This window comes from Oncorhynchus kisutch, linkage group LG19, assembly GCF_002021735.2.
Source record: "Oncorhynchus kisutch isolate 150728-3 linkage group LG19, Okis_V2, whole genome shotgun sequence".
Lineage (NCBI taxonomy): Eukaryota > Metazoa > Chordata > Actinopteri > Salmoniformes > Salmonidae > Oncorhynchus > Oncorhynchus kisutch.
The window spans coordinates 21895193-21916571 of NC_034192.2; the positions used below are offsets into that span (position 1 = coordinate 21895193).

Sequence of the window (21379 nt, forward strand, 5' to 3'; positions counted from 1 at the left end):
TATTTTCAGGTCTCTCCAGAGATGTTCGATCAGGTTCAAGTCCGGGCTCTGGCTTGGCCACTCAAGGACATTCAGAGACTTGTCCCAAGGCCACTCCTGCGTTGTCTTGACTGTGTGCTTAGGGTTGTTGTCCTGTTGGAAGGTTAACTGTCGCCCCAGTCTGAGGTCCTGAGCAGGTTTTCATCAAGGATCTTTCTGTACTTTGCTCCATTCATCTTTCCCTCAGTCTTAACAAGTGTCCCAGTCCCTGCCACTGAAACTCATCCCCACAACATGATGCTGCCAGCACAATGATTCATCGTAGGGATGGTGCCAGGTTTCCTCCAGGCGTGTAGCATGTCTGGGAGCTGTACGTATAATTCCTTCGACCTCATAGCTTGGTTTTCCTTTGAAAACCATAGCTTGGTTTTTTCAATATTCAATTTTTTTTTTTTTTGTAGAAACATCTCAAGGATGATCAACGGAAACAGGATGCACCTGAGCTCAATATCGAGTCTCGTAGCAAAGGGTCTGAATACTTATGTAAATAAGGAATCGCTGTTTCTATTTAATACATTTGCAAAAATGCAAAACAATTTGTTGATTGTTGAGTATTTCTATTCATTTAATGTTATAAGGCTGTAATGTAACAAAATGTGGAAAAAAGGAAGGAGTCCGAATACTTTCCGAATTCACTGTATATTTGACTGTGATATGTGGTTGTCCCACCTAGCTATAAGATAAATGCACTAACTGTAAGTCACTCTGGATATCAGCGTCTGCTAAATTACAAACATGTTTATATTTTACATACAGATCCCATATTACTGGATTGAACCATTTTTTGTATATATATATAAACATTTTTGTCATTATATATTGATGTCACAAAGGTATATTTTGTACAGACATTTATAAGTAGTTATGTCACATTTGACTTCATAAAACCTAGCTGTGCTACTTTGTTCTCTGAAAGGGAGGCGGATATGTAGCATTTTGCAACAAAACATGATTTTTCTCTCTCTCTGAAATGAAACAATTTTTTGGTAGATTTCAAACAAACAGACCAATCCCTTTCAGAATTTATTTAAACAATAAAAGCTAATATAACCAACATTTCAGAAAATGTATATTATAGCGTTTTGGAATTAAACTCTTCATACACATTTGACTAAAAAGCCTAATGACAATCCAAAATGTAACTTAAACTAGTAAAACTATTTGAAGATTGCATTAATTTAGGTAGAGCATTTACCTAGCATTCATGAGTAATGACCTCTCAATGAATGTATTACAATCATTATACTAACTATGGTACCTATCAGCAATATTAATAACATAATGGATATAAAATGTAACTGGTACATTTTTGTTTTAGCTTTGGTCTAAGTCTTTTCAGGAAATTAGCGAAATCCAACCCCAGGCTCTTTTCTGAGTTTTTTTTAATTATTGCATAGCATGTTGTTTAGAGGTCACTCATTTATACCCATTTCAAGGACACTGTTTACATTTCTCCCTGTAAACATACCAACTAAACAAGAATTTGGGTTTAGACCAGTTTATTCTAGACTATATGCATTTCTTGTAAATGATCCTTTACCCTGCAATAGCATGCCGTGTAGTTGAGGCATTAAATTGAACTGAAATCCACTTTGCAAATGAAACGCCTAACAATAACCGGACTGTCACTGGGTTGAAACAATATAAGTACAATACATACAAAGAAATATACATTCTCGAGATGTCAACTATACCTATGCTAACATGAATTATACAGTACAGTTTACATTCATATAAATGAACAATTTGGGCTTTTCACTCTACTCTAAATGTGTACATGTGAGTCCCACTCTCTCCGTAGTGTCCTCATGGAGAGGGGGAAGGCAAGATCTTGGGAGCAGGGTCGATCGCTGGAGTTAGTTGAAAGCTGGGTTGCAAGCCCCCGACAAGATGGTCGGTGGGGCCCTCTTGCCCTTGAGGAGGGTAAGGGATAAGATGAAGAAACACAGGCTCATTACACCAAGGATGATGATGCCTGAGATAAGTGCGCTGGTCACCGTGTTCATCCGAAACACTGGGCTGTTTAGTTGAGCTACAACAAACAAAAAAGACCAATGAAAGAAACAGGGCAGTTGATTATTATGAGAATAATGATAATGCCTGCTAAAATCTAAGAAGAAAAGTAACAGTGACATTGCTATTTCAGTATTTCTTTAGAATTTCTTGCATCAAAAGTTGTTAAAGGAAGACTAGTCGCAACAATGTAAAAATCCTATTGGTTTCATTTAACGCGCGACGCTAAACAGAAATCCGAACAAGCTTACACATACTTTAACCCAATTTATTGCCATACTATTACAATGTTATTGACACTTATTTCTGCGCTGCAATGTTAAAGGGATAGTTCATTCAAATTACAAATATTGGTTTCTTTACTCTGTAAGCAGTCTATTGACAAGGTATGACAGCAATCCATTTTGGCCAGGTTTTATTTACCTGGCCACTTCCAAATGTGCATTCCATGTCCAAATCATATTTAAGTATGTAAAATATATTGTGTAGTTAAATCAAGTTACTTTAAGATGATTTGGACATGAAGTGCAAAAAATGCTAATATTCATTTTGGAAGGGAATCAGAAGGAACAAGAGTTTGGGTAGATTATCAGGAACTAAATATGAAGGGCTTACCTAGTTGTGAGTTGTTCATTGGAGTGTCATCTGTGGAACATAAAAAGGACATTTAGGAGTACACCACTTCTCTACATGTACCAGACCTGGGTCAAATACACATACAATTATTAAAGTGTTTTTTTATCTGTTATTTTACCAGGTAAATTGACTGAGAACACATTCTCATTTACATCAACGACCTGGGGGATAGTTACAGGATGAATGAGCCAATTGTAAACTGGTGATTATTTAGGTTACCGTGATGGTTTGAGGGCCAGATTGGGAATTTAGCCAGAACACCAGGGTTAACACCCCTACTCTTACGATAAGTGCCATGGGATCTTTAATGACCTCAGAGATTCAGGACACCCATTTAACATCCCCCTACACAGGGCAGTGTCCCCAATCACTGCCCTGGGGCATTGGGATATTATTTAGACCAGAGGAAATAGTGCCTCCTACTGGCCCTCCAACACCACTTCCAGCAGCATCTGGTCTCCCATCCAGGGACTGACCAGGACCAACCCTGCCTAGCTCCAGAAGCAAGCCAGCAGTGGTATGCAGGGTGGTGTGCTGCTGGACCCAATGACTGCTTCATTGGGTCTGTGAAATTAAATCAAGCGCACATCAGGTATATGAAAGTATCTGATATAGACCGAAAATTAGGGGTGATGAGAAGATGGCGCTGACAGACATGGCAGCTCTGCTTCTAGCTCCTAAGCAACTTTGGTCACTTTAATAATGTTTACATCCCACTAAACTCCTTTCATATGTACAGTGGGGCAAAAAAGTATTTAGTCAGCCACGAATTGTGCAAGTTCTCCCACTTAAAAAGATGAGAGAGGCCTGTAATTTTCATCATAGGTACACTTCAACTATGACAGGCAAAATGAGAGAAAAAAAATCCCACAAACAAGCAAGATTTCTGGCTCTCACAGACCTGTAACTTCTTCTTTAAGAGGCTCCTCTGTCCTCCACTCGTTACCTGTATTAATGGCACCTGTTTGAACTTGTTATCAGTATAAAAGACACCTGTCCACAACCTCAAACAGTCACACTCCAAACTCCACTATGGCCAAGACCAAAGAGCTGTCAAAACAAAATTGTAGACCTGCACCAGGCTGGAAAGACTGAATCTGCAATAGGTAAGCAGCTTGGTTTGAAGAAATCAACGGTGGGAGCAATTATTAGGCAATGGAAGACATACAAGACCACTGATAATCTCCCTCGATCTGGGGCTCCACGCAAGATCTCACCCCGTGGGGTCAAAATGATCACAAGAACGGTGAGCAAAAATCCCAGAACCACACGGGGGGACCTAGTGAATGACCTGCAGAGAGCTGGGACCAAAGTAACAAAGCCTACCATCAGTAACACACTACGCCGCCAGGGACTCAAATCCTGCAGTGCCAGACGTGTCTCCCTGCTTAAGCCAGTACATGTCCAGGCCCGTCTGAAGTTTGCTAGAGAGCATTTGGATGATCCAGAAGAAGGTTGGAGAATGTCATATGGTCAGATGAAACCAAAATATAACTTTTTGGTAAAAACTCAACTCGTCGTGTTTGGAGGACAAAGAATGCTGAGTTGCATCCAAAGAACACCATACCTACTGTGAAGCATGGGGGTGGAATCATCATCATTTGGGGCTGTTTTTCTGCAAAGGAACCAGGACGCCTGATCCGCGTAAAGGAAAGAATGGGGCCATGTATCGTGAGATTTTGAGTGAAAACCTCCTTCCATCAGCAAGGGCATTGAAGATGAAACGTGGCTGGGTCTTTCAGCATGACAATGATCCCAAACACACCACCTGGGCAATGAAGGAGTGGCTTCGTAAGAAGCATTTCAAGGTCCTGGAGTGGCCTAGCCAGTCTCCAGATCTCAACCCCATAGAAAATCTTTGGAGGGAGTTGAAAGTCTGTGTTGCCCAGCAACAGCCCCAAAACATCACTGCTCTAGAGGAGATCTGCATGGAGGAATGGGCCAAAATACCAGCAACAGTGTGTGAAAACCTTGTGAAGACTTACAGAAAACTCTGTCATTGCCAACAAAGGGTATATAACAAGGTAACAAATACTTATTTTCCACCATAATTTGCAAATAAATTCATTAAAAATCCTACAATGTGATTTTCTGGATTTTTTTTCTCATTTTGTCTGTCATAGTTGAAGTGTACCTATGATGAAAATTACAGGCCTCTCTCATCTTTCTAAGTGGGAGAACTTGCACAATTGGTGGCTGACTAAATACTTTTTTGCCCCACTGTATATACTGTATTCTATTCTACTGTATTTTAGTCAATGCCACTCTGACATTGCTCATCCAAATATTTATTCATTTCTTAACTCCATTATTTTACTTTTAGATTTGTGTGTATTGTTATGAACACACACAAGCTCGGAACACAATTATTTCGCTACACCCGCAATAACATCTGCTAAATATGTGTATGTGACCAACAAAATGTGATCTGATTTTAATTAACTATACCCCACAACTATTTATATATTTTTATTTTATTTAACTAGGATTATTTATTTTTTAACTCGGCAAGTCAGTTAATAACAAATTCTTATTTTCAATTTCTGCCTAGGAACAGTGGGGTAACTGCCTTTTTTCAATGGCAGAACAATAAACTTGCATGCATTGAAACTTTTGAAGTTGAATAATCTGCACACAACTCAGATTTTCACATAAATTGGTGTAAATGGGAGACAATTCAAGTTTAGTCTAAATACATCAGCAGGGCCTAGATATTAATCTGTTCTGCTGAAGATCGGCGCCGTGGCCTCGGTTGAAATTTAAAGGTAGTAACCTATTGAGGTGACATGTGCAGCGTTTACCGTAAATGCATTCTCTGAATGTGGGAACATTGCCTATACATTTCAATCGCGCTACAGCGTGGACCTTCAGCATTACTGACTGAATCAGTCAGTGTATATGCCGAGAAACGTGTCACGATTCCAAAGCTATACTATACTACAGAGAGCAAGTTAATTATCTCACATCTTGAAAAATATTTGTAATGTTGTACCTCTTGTTGACCAAATTCGTGCTGTTTTTTTTTTAGCTAGCTGCCAATAGACTCCCATTCACTCCTTGATAGATTGTGCTCCTTGTCCCAGAATCACCCAGAATGCACCGCGCGGCCCTTCAACTTAGCATGTGCAACATTTCCCATGTTCTCAAAGTATATCTGCTGTTGCGAATGTTATATTCCACTCTGTGAGGCACATTGATCTGCAGGTTGAACATGGTGAGATTGTAGACATCTAAATTGATAGTGCAGTTTGTTTAGGGGATTTTACAGCTAACTAGCTACGTTACATGCTGATAGTCTTTGGTATTATTGTGTGCACCAAATTTTGCTAGTGAGCTAGCCAACCAGCCCATAGAGAGAGCATTCCATTGTGGAGTTTGTAGTTGACTTGAGCTGCAGCAGATTTCCACAATGTTGCTACCAACCTTACTATAATGGCAAGATAAAACATTTGTTCACCAGAAATATTTTTCGGACATATTATTTAACAATGTAAATTAAAGGAATTTGTGGTTTGGGGTGGAGATTGGAGGTCGCCCAAGAAAGTACTATCACAATCAACAACTATCCTGACCTAAGAATGTAACTGAAATAAGAAATGTAAAGACATTGATCAGCTTTAGGTTATATTATCAGATCTTATTGTTATTGCGATAAACTTTTATATTTCAATTGGGGATCGCTGTTGAAAGCTATGTGGGGGAATATTTTTTAGAGAGTTCAGAGTGAAAGTTATGCTGAGATGACCCTCTCTCCCGCTCTCTAGCACACCTGCTGTCTTGACCTCTGAATGCTTGGCTATGAAAAGACAACTAACATTTACTCCTGAGGTGCTGACCTGTAACACCCTCCACAACCAATATGATTATTAGTTGACCCTGCTGGTCATCTATGAATGTTTGGACATCTTGAAGAACGAGCTGGCCTTAATGGCCACGTACTCGTATAATCTCCACCCGGCTCAGCTAGAACAGGACTGGCCACCCCTCAGTGCCTGGTTTCTCTCTAGGTTTCTGCCTTTCTAGCCTTTTCACATGTGAGTTCCAAATATCTCTTACGGTTGCCCCAGCATGAGATTTTTTAATGGGCCTGATGTCAGAATGCACTCACTGTTACAAAATGTGATTGTTACTCAACAGGACAGTTAACCCACACAGCCCTCAAACCAAGGCATGCTGCCTGCTAATTATCTATAAGCTTTCTCAACTTGTCAATTTGAATGAGGGACTGCGGTTGAAAATTAGCCGGCTGGCTAAAACCGGCACTTTTACTGAAACGTTGATTAATGTGCACTGTCCCTGTAAAAATTAAAAATAAACTCAAACTCAAACTCATTTTCTTGAATTGAGGTGTGTTCCACCTCCTCATTAATTCACATAGAAGTAACCGATTTCACTGTGGGCGACAATTTATGTTTGAGGTATTACTGAGCAGGACAAACTTATCTCTACGATGAGAGCACTAACTTTTTACCCCCTGGCACATTTTCTATCTGTTGCCCGCATTGCCTCCACTACTAGTAATAACTTTGGACATGTGTGCGTTCCTATCAAAGTAAGTGCCTTATTAAGCTATCATTATAGTTTTATATATCGTGTTGTCGTTTCTACTGTAGCACACCGTATGTCTATATGGAGAATAATGTACTTACAGTTGTATTGATATGGTTTCAAGTACTGGTGATGTGTGTAAAATACTTTGAAGGTTGTACTGATTATGATGAGTTAATTCATTCTAAGCTAATTGCCAGCTACGTGTGGTGCTATGTTTGTTGACATCTTACAATGCATTCTAGCTGTCATATAAACATCTGTCAGACCGAAGATGTTATAATAAAATGTGAAGGGATGGTTCACCCATCTTTCGAGTAAACTTCTGGAATTGAATTATGGAAGTGAATGATGCAAACAGACCCAACTCATCTTGTAACCTCTTGTCTTTGGTTGACGCGAAAAAACAATTATGATGGCGCACAAACTACCCATCGTCGGATTACTTTTGATTTTTGGAAAGTGTTTGTCAATTATTTTGATCACTGGCGAGGTCACACATGATGTGATGAATTGTAAATAGTAATTTCTATTAGCTAATTTATAATATGGTTTCGGTCAGCCAAGAGTTAGCTAAATATGACCGCTTGTGTTAGGTCACTCTTTCTTCAGTTAGTGCTACGACTAATGTAGCCTACATTTTCCAGTTTGGATGAGAATTGTGTTCTGCTGTTTCTACTTCAGACATTCACAGAACATTGCATCCAAAAATAAACTGCTCACATTGAGGACATCATGTTGTAAAGACTGTGCAAAATGTTTCTGTGCTAAATCAGTGTGGCCAGCTCAAACACTGACTGTTGTGTCAATCATAACTGGACATTCTAAGTGTTCTAATCACACCGGTTTGAGCGTACGCTGTAGGGACCACTGTAAAATGATCACACCCATGTGTTCGTATGTGTAAAAGGTTGTTAGGTTGTTAGGTTGTTTTTCCTAGCCACTGTGCTTCTGCATTGCTTGCTGTTTGGGGTTTTAGGCTGGGTTTCTGTATAAGCACATTGTGACATCTGCTTATGTAACAAGGGCATAAATACATTTGATTTGATTGATGACATGGAGTAATAAGAGTTATTGTTATAAGATATTATTGATGTAGGTTGCTCTAAATGGAGAGATCCACAAGGCACTTTAAGATAATGGTTTGTCACACCCTGATCTGTTTCACCTGTCTTTGTCTCCATCCCATTCCAGGTGTCACCCATCTTGCCATTATCCCCGATGTATTTATACCTGTACTCTCTGTTTGTTGCCAGTTCGTCTTGTCAGGTCTTACAAGCGTTCTTTCCCGCCTTCCTGTTTCTCTAGTTCTGTTTCCTAGTTTTTCCCAGTTCTGACCATTCTGCTTGCCCTGCTGTCCTGTATCTGCCTGACGCACGTTGGAGTGCGCGACCAGTGTGGGTGCAATAATTGCATAACATGGATTTCTAAATTATTTTGCGACGTGTCCGGTCTGGTCAGCATGTTAGGTATAAGAAATTACACTGATCAAAAATATAAATGCAAGATGTAAAGTTTTGGTCACATGTTTCATGAGCTAAAATAAAATAAACTCGAAATTGTCTATACTCACAAATATCTTATTTCTCTCAGATTCTGTGCACATTTGTTTACAACTTGTTAGTAAGCATTTCTCCATTGCCAAGATAATCCAGTTGATTAATTAAACAGCATACAATTGCCATGCTGACTGCAGGAATGTCCACCAGAGCTGTTGCCAGAGAATTTAACGTTAATTTCTCTGCAATAAGCCACATCCAACATCGTTTTAGAGAATTTGGCAGTACGTCCAACCTGCCTCACAAGCACAGACCACATTTATGGTGTTGGATGGGCGAGCGGTTTGCTGATGTCAACATTGTGAACAGAGTGCCCCATTGTCCATAGCACAAGCTAAGGACAACAAACACAATTGTATTTTATCGATGGCAATTTGAATGCACAGAGATAACATTACGAGATCCTGAGGCCCATTTTCCTGCCATTCATCCACCGCCAACCCCTTATGTTTCAGCATGATAATGCACGGCACCATGTCACAAGCATCTGTACACAATTCCTGGAAGCTGAAAATGTCCCAGTTCTTCAATGGCCTGCATACACACCAGATATGTCACCCATTGAACCTGTTTGGGATGCTCTGGATCGAGGTGTACGACAGCGTGTTCAAAGTTCTCACCAATATCCAGCAACTTCGCACAGACACTGAAGAGGAGTAGTACAACACAATCAACAGCCTGATCAACTCTGTGACAGAGATGTGTTGCACTCCACGAGGAAAGTGGTGGACACACCAGATACTGGTATCTGTGACCAACAGATTCGTATCTGAATGTGAAATCCATAGATTAGGGCCGCATGAATTTATTTCAATTGACTGACATCTTTATATGAACTGTAACTCTTTGAAATTGTTGCATGTTGCAATTATATTTTTGTTCAGTGTATACATTACCAGTCAAAAGTTTGGACACACCTACTCTTTACCGGGATTTTCTTAATTTTCACTATTTTCTAACACATCGTGTAGGATCAAAAAAAGTGTTAAACAACATATTTGAGATTCATCAAAGTAGCCACCCTTTGCTTTGATGACAGATTTGCACACTCTTGGCATTCTCTCAATCAGCTTCATGAGGTAGTCACCTGGAATGCATTTCAATTAACAGGTGTGCCTTGTTAAAAATATATTTGTGGACTTTCTTTCCTTCTTAATGCATTTGCGCCAATCTGTTGTGTTGTGACAATGAAGGGGTGGTATACAGAAGATCAACCTCTTTGGTAAAATACCAAGTTCATATTATTGCAAGAACAGCTCAAATAAGCAAAGAGAAACAACAGTCCATCATTACTTTAAGACACGAAAGTCAATCTGGAAAATGTCAAGAACTTTAAGTTTCTTCAAGTGCAGTGGCAAAAACCATCAAGCACTATGATGAATCCGTCTTTCGTGTAGTTCCCACCATGAAGCATGGAGGATGAGGTGTGATGGTGTGGGGGTGCTTTGCTGGTGACACTGATTTATTTCGAATTCAAGGCACACTGAACCTCTTGAAGCTAGGGGGCATTATTTTTATATTTGGAAAAATAACGTTCCCAAAGTAAACAGCCTATTTCTCAGGACCAGATGCTAGAATATGCATATAATTGACAGATTGGGATAGAAAACACTCTAAAGTTTCCAAAACTGACAAAATATTGTTTGTGATTATAACGGAACTGATATTGCAGGCGAAAGCCTGAGGAAAATCCAATCAGGAAGTGCCTCTTATTTTGAAACCTCTGTGTTCCTATGCATGCCTATCCTCTATTTAAAGAGATATCAACCAGATACCTTTTTCTGTGGCTTCCCTAAGGTGTCAACAGTCTTTAGACATAGTTTCAGGCTTTTATTTTGATAAATGAGCGTGAAGGATCATACTCCGTAAGTGGAGAGGTGGGGGCTCTCAGAGTGAGTTTGTGCGCAATTGAGTAAAGCCGCCATTGTTCTTCTCGCTGTTATGGAAAAAGCTACACACTCGGTTGATATATTATCGAATATATATTTTAAAAACTATCTGAGGAATGATTATAAAAAATGTTTGACATGTATCTGTGGACATTATGAAGACTATTTGGAATTTCCGTCTGCGTTGTCGTGACCACTCTTTCCTGTGGATTTCTGAACATAACGCGACAAACAAACGTCGGTATTTTGGGTATAAAAATAATCTTTATGGAACAAAAGGAACATTTGCTGTGTAACTGGGAGTCTCGTAAGTGAAAACATCCGAAGATCATCAAAGGTAAACGGTTAATTTGATTGCTTTTCTGATTGCTTTTCAGTTTGGGATGAGTTGGACCGCAGAGTGAAGGAAAAGCAGCCAACGAGTGCTCAGCATATGTGGGAATTCCTTCATGACTGTTGGAATAGCATTCCAGGTGAAGCTGGTTGAGAGAATGTCAAGAGTGTACAAAGCTGTCATCAAGGGAAACGGTGGCTACTTTGAGCATTCTAAAATATATTTAGATTTGTTTAACACTTTTTTGGTTACGACGTCATTCCATTTGTGTTATTTCATAGTTTTGATGTCTTCTATTAGTCTACAATGTAGAACATATTCAAAAATAAAAACCCTTGAATGAGTAGAGTAAGTGTGTCCAAACGTTTGACTGGTACTGTATGGTGAAGGTTCTATAGTTGTATGGCATTGTCAAGGTATTACCATATTGGTTATACCAATACGTTTAAATGAACAGGAGATACAGTAGGTGACCACAGGTTGATGTCAGATGTTACTTGTTTGTATTACTCTCTACCTATATTTCTTTACATAGTAGTTAACCCCAGCTACAGATCATTTTAGACCAGGTTGAATATGACTGAAAAAGTTGCTTTTTAACAAACACTGACAACAAATAATAGAATGTGGCAAAGACACCAGTTATACCATATACAGTCAGATCCAAGAGAATTGGCAACCTTGATAAAGATGAGCAAAAAAAACTAAAATCAATATTATGAGCTATACGGTATGCTCAATAATTTATTTTAAATGTTTGTATTTTACCCCCCTTTTCTCCCCAATTTCGATCTTCTCATCACTGTAACTCCCAAACGGAATCGGGAGGTGTAGGTTGAGTCATGCATACTCCGAAACATAACCTGCCAAACCACACTACACCAGCCCACTTAACCCAGAAGCCAGCCACACCAACGTGTCGGAGGAAACATCGTTCACCTGACAACCGAGTTCAGTCTGCAGGCGCCCGGCCCACCACAAGGAATCGCTAGAGCGCAATGAGCCAAGTAAAGCCCCCCCAGACAAACCATCCCCTAACCCGGACAACACTGGGCCAATTGTGCGATGCAGTGCCTTAGACCGCTGCGCCACTCGGGAGGCAAAAATCATTATTTTATACGAATACAGTTGTTCCCATAAAGAGATTGTTTAACAAGTTATATTATATGTAGATTAAGGATATCAAGGATCTGGAAAGGTTATGCATGGAGGAATGGTCTAAGATCCCTCTCAATGTGTTCTCCAACCTCTGAAAACATTTTTTAAAAGGCTTATTGCCGTTATCCTCGTAAGGTGAGATTTGAAAAGTATTGAAACATAGGTGCCAAGGCTTTTGACCTATACAGTGCCTTGCGAAAGTATTCGGCCCCCTTGAACTTTGCGACCTTTTGCCACATTTCAGGCTTCAAACATAAAGATATAAAACTGTATTTTTTTGTGAAGAATCAACAATAAGTGGGACACAATCATGAAGTGGAACGACATTTATTGGATATTTCAAACTTTTTTAACAAATCAAAAACTGAAAAATTGGGAGTGCAAAATTATTCAGCCCCTTTACTTTCAGTGAGGATCTCTGAATGATCCAATGTTGACCTAAATGACTAATGATGATAAATACAATCCACCTGTGTGTAATCAAGTCTCCATATAAATGCACCTGCACTGTGATAGCCTCAGAGGTCTGTTAAAAGCGCAGAGAGCATCATGAAGAACAAGGAACACACCAGGCAGGTCCGAGATACTGTTGTGAAGAAGTTTAAAGCCGGATTTGGATACAAAAAGATTTCCCAAGCTTTAAACATCCCAAGGAGTACTGTGCAAGCGATAATATTGAAATGGAAGGAGTATCAGACCACTGCAAATCTACCAAGACCTGGCCGTCCCTCTAAACTTTCAGCTCATACAAGGAGAAGACTGATCAGAGATGCAGCCAAGAGGCCCATGATCACTCTGGATGAAGTGCAGAGATCTACAGCTGAGGTGGGAGACTCTGTCCACAGGACAACGATCAGTTGTATATTGCACAAATCTGGCCTTTATGGAAGAGTGGCAAGAAGAAAGCCATTTATTAAAGATATCCATAAAAAGTGTTGTTTAAAGTTTGCCACAAGCCACCTGGGAGACACACCAAACATGTGGAAGAAGGTGCTCTGGTCAGATGAAACCAAAATTGAACTTTTTGGCAACAATGCAAAACGTTATGTTTGGCGTAAAAGCAACACAGCTCATCACCCTGAACACACCATCCCCACTGTCAAACATGGTGGTGGCAGCATCATGGTTTGGGCCTGCTTTTCTTCAGCAGGGACAGGGAATATGGTTAAAATTGATGGGAAGATGGATGGAGCCAAATACAGGACCATTCTGGAAGAAAACCTGATGGAGTCTGCAAAAGACCTGAGACTGGGACGGAGATTTGTCTTCCAACAAGACAATGATCCAAAACATAAAGCAAAATCTACAATGGAATGGTTCAAAAATAAACATATCCAGGTGTTAGAATGCCAAGTCAAAGTCCAGACCTGAATCCAATCGAGAATCTGTGGAAAGAACTGAAAACTGCTGTTCACAAATGCTCTCCATCCAACCTCACTGAGCTCGAGCTGTTTTGCAAGGAGGAATGGGAAAAATGTCAGTCTCTCGATGTGCAAAACTGATAGAGACATACCCCAATCGACTTACAGCTGTAATCGCAGCAAAAGGTGGCGCTACAAAGTATTAACTTAAGGGGGCTGAATAATTTTGCATGCCCAATTTTTCAGTTTTTGATTTGTTAAAAAAGTTTGAAATATCCAATAAATGTCGTTCCACTTCATGATTGTTTCCCACTTGTTGTTGATTCTTCACAAAAAAATACAGTTTTATATCTTTATGTTGGAAGCCTGAAATGTGGCAAAAGGTCGCAAAGTTCAAGGAGGCCGAATACTTTCGCAAGGCACTGTATCTTTGAGAGGAACAAATATTACGTCTTAATATCTGAGCAATTGTATTAGAATAAAACAGAATTTTCAAATGTTTTGAGCATACAATAAGGCTCAGTATTTTTCTTATTTATTTTTTAGTCTTTTTTGCTCATCATTATCAGGAGTGCCAATAATGTTGGACTTTTTCCACATTTTGTTGTGTTACAGCCTGGATTTAAAATGGATTAAATGTAAAAGGTTTTGGTCCCCTAATGTAAAAGTGGATTTATGTTTAAAAAAATGAAAAGCTGAAATGTCTTGAGTCAATAAGTATAAAACCCCTTTGTTATGGCAAGCCTAAACAAGTTTGCTTAACAAGTCACATAATACATTGCATGGACACAGTGTGTGCAATAATAGGTTTAACATGATTTTTGAATGACTACCTCCTTTCTATACCCCACACATACAGATAATTCTAAGGTCCCTCAGTCAAGCAGTGAATTTCAAGCACAGATTCAACCACAAAGACCAGGGAGGTTTTCCAATGCCTTGCAAAGAAGGGCAACTATTGGTAGATGGGTACAAAAGCAGACATTGAATATCACTTTGAGCATGGTCAAGTTATTAATGACACTTTGGATGGTGTATCAATACACCAAGTCACTACAAAAAGATACAGGCATCCTTCTAAACTCAGTTGCTGGAGATGAAGGAAACCGCTCAGGGACTTTACCGCCAGGCCAATGGTGACTTTAAAACCGAGTTTAATGGCTGTGATAGGAGAAAACTGAGGATGGATTAAAACTTGTTGAGGATAGGGGGCAGTATTTTCACTTTGGATGAATTGCGTGCCCATAGTGAACTGCATCCTACTCTGTCCTAGATTGCTAATATATGCATATTATTATTACTATTGGATAGAAAACACTGAAGTTTCTAAAACTGTTTGAATTATGTCTGTGAGTATAACAGAACTCATAGGGCAGGCAATCTTCCAAACAAGAAGTGAAATTCTGAATGTGGGGCAACTTTGACGTCATCGCCCCCTCCTTTCCCAACAAGATATGGATCTGGTAGCACTTCCTACGCCTTCCACTAGATGTCCCCATTCAGTAGAAAGTGGAATGGAGCATTTGCTGTGAACTTTGACCGAATGGGAGGGGAAATAGTCAGTGTCCCAACAGAATGCAATTTTTCTGTGGCACATTTCTCTGTAGGTGCTACCGCTGTTCCATTTGTCTCCAGCTGAAAACGTATGATCCGGTTGGAACGTTATTGGATATATATGATAATAACATCCTGAAGATTGATTCTCTACTTAGTTTGACCAGTTTATTCGACCTGGAATATATATTTTGGAAGTTTTTTTTATTGCAATGTTAGGCTTTTTCCGTAACGTTTAAAAAAAATCTGACACAGCGGTTGCATTAAGAACCAGTGTATTTTTTATTAAAGTCAAAGTTTATGATGAGTATTTCTGTTACCTGGCGTAGCTTTCTGTAATTCCTCCGGATATTTTGGAGGCAGTTCTGAACATGGTGTCAATGTAAACCGAGATTTGTGAATATAAATATGCATATTATTGAACAAAACATAAATGTATTGTGTAACATGTCATATGAGTGTCATCTGATGAAGATTTTCAAATGGTTAGTGATTCATTTTATCTCTAATCCTGCTTTTGTGACTCTATCTTTGGCTGGAAAAAATGGCTGCGTTTTCCCTTTGATTTGGTGGTGGTCTAACATAAATATATGTTGTGTTTTCGCTGTAAAACATTTTAAAAATCGGACATGATGGGTAGATCAACAAGATGTTTATCTTTCATTTGAGGTATTGGACTTGTTAATGTGTGAAAGTTAAATATTTCTAAAGAATATTTTTGAATTCCCTGCGCCACCTTTTCAGCTGAATGGGGGGGTGGAGTTCCCTGAGGGGAACAACATTTTAACAACATTGTAGTTACTCCACAATATTAACCTAATTGACAGAGTTAAAAAGAAGGAAGCCTACACAGAAAAACATATTCCAAATCATGCATCCTGTTTGCAACACAGGCACCAAAGTAATACTGCAAAAATGTTGCAAAGCAACTCACTTTTGTTCTGAAAACAAAGTGTTTGGGAAAATCCAATGCGGCACATTACGGATTACCACAGTCCATATTTTCAAGCATTGGAGGCTGCATTAATGTCATTGGTATGCTTGTAATTGTTAAGGACTGGGGAGTTTTTCATGAAAAAATTTTTATGGACTGGAGCTAAGCACAGGCAAAATTCTAGAGGTTCAGTTTGCTTTTCACCAGACACTGTGAGATGAATTTACCTTTCAACAGGACAATAACCTATAACACAAGGACAAATCTACACTGGAGTTGCTTACCAAGAAGACAGTGAATGTTCCTGAGTGGCCAAGTTACACTTTTGACTTAAATCTGCTTGAAAATCTATGGCAAGACTTGAAAATGGTTATCTAGCAATGATCAACAGCCAATTTGTCAGAATTTTGAAAATAACCATTGATCTTTTCAAAGATTGTACAATCCATGTGAGCAAAGCTGTTAGCGACTTACCCAGAAAGACTGTAAACATTTCTAAAAACGTTATGGGGTATTGTGTGTAATAATATTTAATCAATTTTGAATTCAGGCTGTAACAACAAAATGTGGAATAAGTCAAGGGGAATGGATACTTTCTGAAGGCACTGTATATGTGACTCACCACTTGGATTCGGTCGCAAAATGTGAAATTGTGTTTTTTACATTGATAAAAGCAGAGCCACAGAGCTACAAAATGGTATATCATACACTGCATTTGAGGAACAGTGGGAAAGTAATTGGGCTTTAAAAGTTGATCAACTTGTAAACTCACTTTTGAGAAAATCGCCTTTTAATGTTTTGGTATCCAGTGAAGAGCTCTTTGTCTACACCCATTCAGCATTGTTCACAACCTCCTAAACTTTCTCCCCACCCACGCTCTGGCCGACAATTTGTTTACCTCTGGATAACATGAAAACCGCCTAACCAACTCTGCTGGCAACAATTTCAGTACGCTTTTTTACAGACGTTTACTGACACTGACCATATTCAACGGGTGTTGTATACACGTCATGTGACGTTAACTAACGAGCCAGCCAGCTAACGTTAGCTAGTTAAACAAAAATGTAGCCTAGGGGCCAGGGAAAATGTTGGCCTTTTATCAACGCATTTCATGCAATTCTACGTCATTTGACTGGAGCCTGGAGGCTACTTTGACAATGACAAACAGAATCTGAGAGCAATAAAAAGTCATTGTCTTGAATCCATCAATAGCCTAGGTGTGTGGAGACACATATTGTATGCTACAATACGAGGAGGAAATTATAGCATAAAAATGCTTTACAGTTTCAATGACTCACCCATTGATGCGCAGCTCACTTGCTGGTGATGGCCCATGCGCTCGTGCCAAAAGAGAGTCTCTCTAAACAATATTTGAAAGTTGATCAAATATTTTGGTAGCCTACAGCACAGTCTTCTCTTTTCAGCAGGAGCCATTTGCTTTCCAACCTGTATTTTCCCTCGGTTGTATTTGAAATAGTGCAGATCCTCACCAGACATCACTGTCAACAATGTCGCCTATGGGCACAAACCCACCGTTGCTGGACCAGACAGGACTGGCAAAAAGTGGTCTTCACTGACGAGTCATGGCTTTGCCTCACCAGGGGCGATGGTAGGATTTGCGTTTATTGTCGAAGTAATGAGCATTACACGAGGCCTGTACTCTGGAGCCGGATCGATTTGGCGGTGGAGGGTCCATCATGGTCTGGGGCGGTGTGTCACAGCATCATCAGACTTAGCTTGTTGTCATTGCAGGCAATCTCAATGCTGTGCGTTACAGGGAAGACATCCTCCTCCCTCATGTGGTACCCTTCCTGTAGGCTCATCCTGACATGACCCTTCAGCATGACAATGCCACCAGCCATACTGCTCATTCTGTGCATGATTGACTGCAAGACAGGAATGTCAGTGTTCTGCCATGGCCAGCGAAGACCCGGACCCATTGAGCACATCTGGGACCTGTTGAATCTGAGGGTGAGGGCAACGGCCATTCCCCCCAGAAATGTCCGGGAACTTGCAGGTGCCTTGGTGGAAGAGTGGGGTAATATCTCACAGCACTGACAAATCTGGTGCAGTCAATGAGGAAGTAGTATTTAATGCAGCTGGTGGCCACACCAGATACTGACTGTTACTTTTGACCCCCCCCCCCTTTTGTTCAGGGACACATTATTCAATTTCTGTTAGTCACATGTCTGTGGAACTTGTTAAGTTTGTCTCAGTTGTTGAATCTTATGTTCATACAAATATTTTTATATGTTAAAACCTGTTGCGACTCTAGCGGCAGTATTTTCATTTTTGGAAAAAAAAGGTTCCCGTTTTAAACGGGATATTTTGTCAGGACAAGATGCTAGAATATGCATATAATTGACAGCTTTGGGGAGAAAACACTCTAACATTTCCAAAACTGTAAAGATATTGTCTGTGAGTATAACAGAACTGATGTTGCAGGCAAAAGCCTCCAATCCGGAAGTGCCCCATATTTTGAAAGCGCTGCGTTCCAATGAGTCCCTATTGAGCTGTGAATGTGCTATCAACCAGCTTACGCTTTCTACGTATTCCCAAGGTGTCTACAGCATTGTGACGTAGTTTTACGCATTTATGTTGAAGAATAGCCGTAGGTGGCTACATTGCGTAAGTGGTCACCTGATGGCTCCCAGGGTGACTCTCGCGTAAAATACAGAGGTAGCCATTACTCCAATCGGTCCTACTGAAAAACTAATTGTCCCGACGGATATATTATCGAATAGATATTTGAAAAACACCTTGAGGATTGATTATAAACAACGTTTGCCATGTTTCTGTCGATATTATAGAGCTAATTTGGAATATTTCTAGCTGTTTTCGTGACTGCAATTTCCCGGCGATTTCTCAGCCAAACGTGAAGAACAAACAGAGCTATTTCGCCTACAAAAATTATCTTTTGGGAAAAAAATGAACATTGGCTAGCTAACTGGGAGTCTCGTGAGTGAAAACATCCAAAGCTCATCAAAGGTAAACGATTTAATTTGATTGCTTTTCTGATTTCCGTGACCAAGTTACCTGCTGCTAGTTGGACAAAATGCTATGCTAGGCTATCGATAAACTTACACAAATGCTTGTCTAGCTTTGGCTTTAAAGCATATTTTGAAAATTTGAGATGATAAGGGTGATTTACAAAAGGCTAAGCTGTGTCTCAATATATTTCATTTGTGATTTTCATGAATAGGAATATTTTCTAGGGATATTTATGGCCGTTGCATTATGCTAATTAGTTTCAGGCGATGATTACGCTCCCGCATGTGGGATGAGGAGTCAGTAGAGGTTAAGTTTGCTGAAATTAAATGCAGTTGACAGTGAGAGGGTGTTTCTTTTTTTGCTGAGTTGAGGTGTGAAATATGCTGTAGGTCCCCGAGTGAATAGGGTTGGGAACCCAAGGATTAGACAATTTGCTATTTTGTAAAAGATAACTCTTTCCATTCCATTGTCCAGGGAAGGAGGAGACAAAACGTTACATTTGAGTGGGACTCGAACAACATTTAAATCTCTTCACCAATTTTGCCTAGAAGGCCAATGCACTATCCATTGCAGCACAGAGCCTTTCTGATAAGAAGCCAAATTGAGAATCTTACGTGTGCCGGACTAAGCCCGTCTCCGTCAAAGTAAGCTAGTTAACCAACAGTGAACAAAGTGCTAACACTGCCTAACATTAGGTTCTAACTAGAATAGCAAACAGCTCTGGGAAACAAATAACAACATCCTCTAGGGAGCCAGCTATTTAATGTTTGCTAGCTAGCTAACAGTACACTTTCGCTTAAGACATATAGCTAGCTAGCTAAACAATGAACCTATTTAGGTAAACAACGTTTAAGATCACACACACGTCATGTTAGCTAATGAGCCAGCCAGCTAACGTTAACTAGCCAGTTAAACAATGAACAAAGTGGCAACAATGCCACAGTGTTGAGAGCTAACCAACCAGGTCCAATATTAGCTAGCTAACATTAGACTAACTAGAAAAGCAAACGGCTCTGGGAAACAAATAATAACGTCAGATAGGGAGCCAGCTAGCTAATGTTAGCTAGCTAGCTAACAGTACACTTTAGATTGAAATTAAACCACTTTGTCAAAATTTGAGATGTGCAATATATGAAAATGTAGCTACCTAACGCTAGACTATCAACATGCATCATGGACACATCTCCCTGTCAGGAAGGCTATCCTTAGTTTGAAGACGTAATCTGGAGACAGGTGTTTTCTCCATCTCTTTAGCTATCATACTCTAATTCCACTGATTTCAAAACTTGATCCTCCAGAAAATGGAGAGCAACACTTATGCTGCTCCACTACACAATACACAACATTATTTATAATAAAGCTGCGTTCGACAGGTTTACCAACACAGACTGACGAGCTCAAATAGACAGACGCTTTCTCTATGGCAGACCAATCCAAACTCCTCTCTCGGCATGTCCAGCCCACATTATCTCAGCCAATCATGGCTAGTGGGAAGGTTGCTAACTTTTTCTGTGGCTTAACCAACAAGGCTCGTAATTTAACAACTTTATTCATATATACAGATGGCATACAAGTTTGTTATTAACGCACATGAAAGATCACATGTTCGATTAGGCATTTCTGCCAAAAAACGCATTTGATTAAAAAAAATGTTTACATTCAAACTGCTCTCCTGTGAAGTGGTGACTTGCGACTTATGCCTAGTTTCCTGAATCGGGTCACATATAATAGTATATACCTCAACGAGTACATTAAAAACGTTTATTTAACTAGGCAAGTCAGTTTAGAAGAAATCCTTATATACAATGACAGCCTACACCAGCCCGGACCAATTGTGCACCGCCCTATGGGACTCCCAATCACGACCGGTTGTGATACAGCCGGGATTCGAATCAGGGTGTCTGTCGTGACACCTCTAGCACTGAGATGCAGTGCCTTAGACCGCTGGGCCACTCAGACCAAAATTAGAATTTGATCTTGCTTGGGTAGGTCTGCATTCTCTCCTGTTCATTCAACTCTTTAGTACAGGGGTGAACTTGGAATAGGGCATGTGCCAGGGGCGGATGATTGAGGGGGAGGGAGGAGGTGGACAGTTGCGAGGCGTACCGCTCCTTGTGATTATTGGCCCAGCAGTAATGATAGCGTTTCCTGATGCAGAGTTTGATTCCGTCCTCTCTGAGACGTCCCGCTTCTTTCTACTACCACAGATCTGTGAAGACAAGACAGGAATATGTGTCTTTAATCCAAATATTTTTGCTTTGAGTTCAAATTACCAGCATGTTATTAAAGGTACCAAGTCATTGCTTTGTTTCTCATCTTGGTGTGAATGAATGCCTTTTGGACTAATATTACCAGAGGTCACC

General features: G+C 39.9%; 1 protein-coding gene across 1 annotated transcript in view; it reads right to left on the reverse strand.

Annotated features, from left to right (window-relative positions):
• Nucleotides 1-1049: 1049 nt before the first annotated feature.
• The window catches only part of LOC109910252 (zona pellucida-like domain-containing protein 1), a 48658-nt gene continuing 28328 nt past the window's right edge, over nucleotides 1050-21379 (reverse strand). The window contains exons 8-10 of the mRNA XM_020509384.2: nucleotides 21123-21225; nucleotides 2650-2697; nucleotides 1050-2053 (exon numbers count right to left, since the gene is read on the reverse strand). Coding sequence (XP_020364973.1) covers nucleotides 1896-2053; nucleotides 2650-2697; nucleotides 21123-21225 — 309 coding nt within the window. The 3' untranslated portion in view covers nucleotides 1050-1895. The remainder of the gene's footprint in view (nucleotides 2054-2649; nucleotides 2698-21122; nucleotides 21226-21379) is intronic.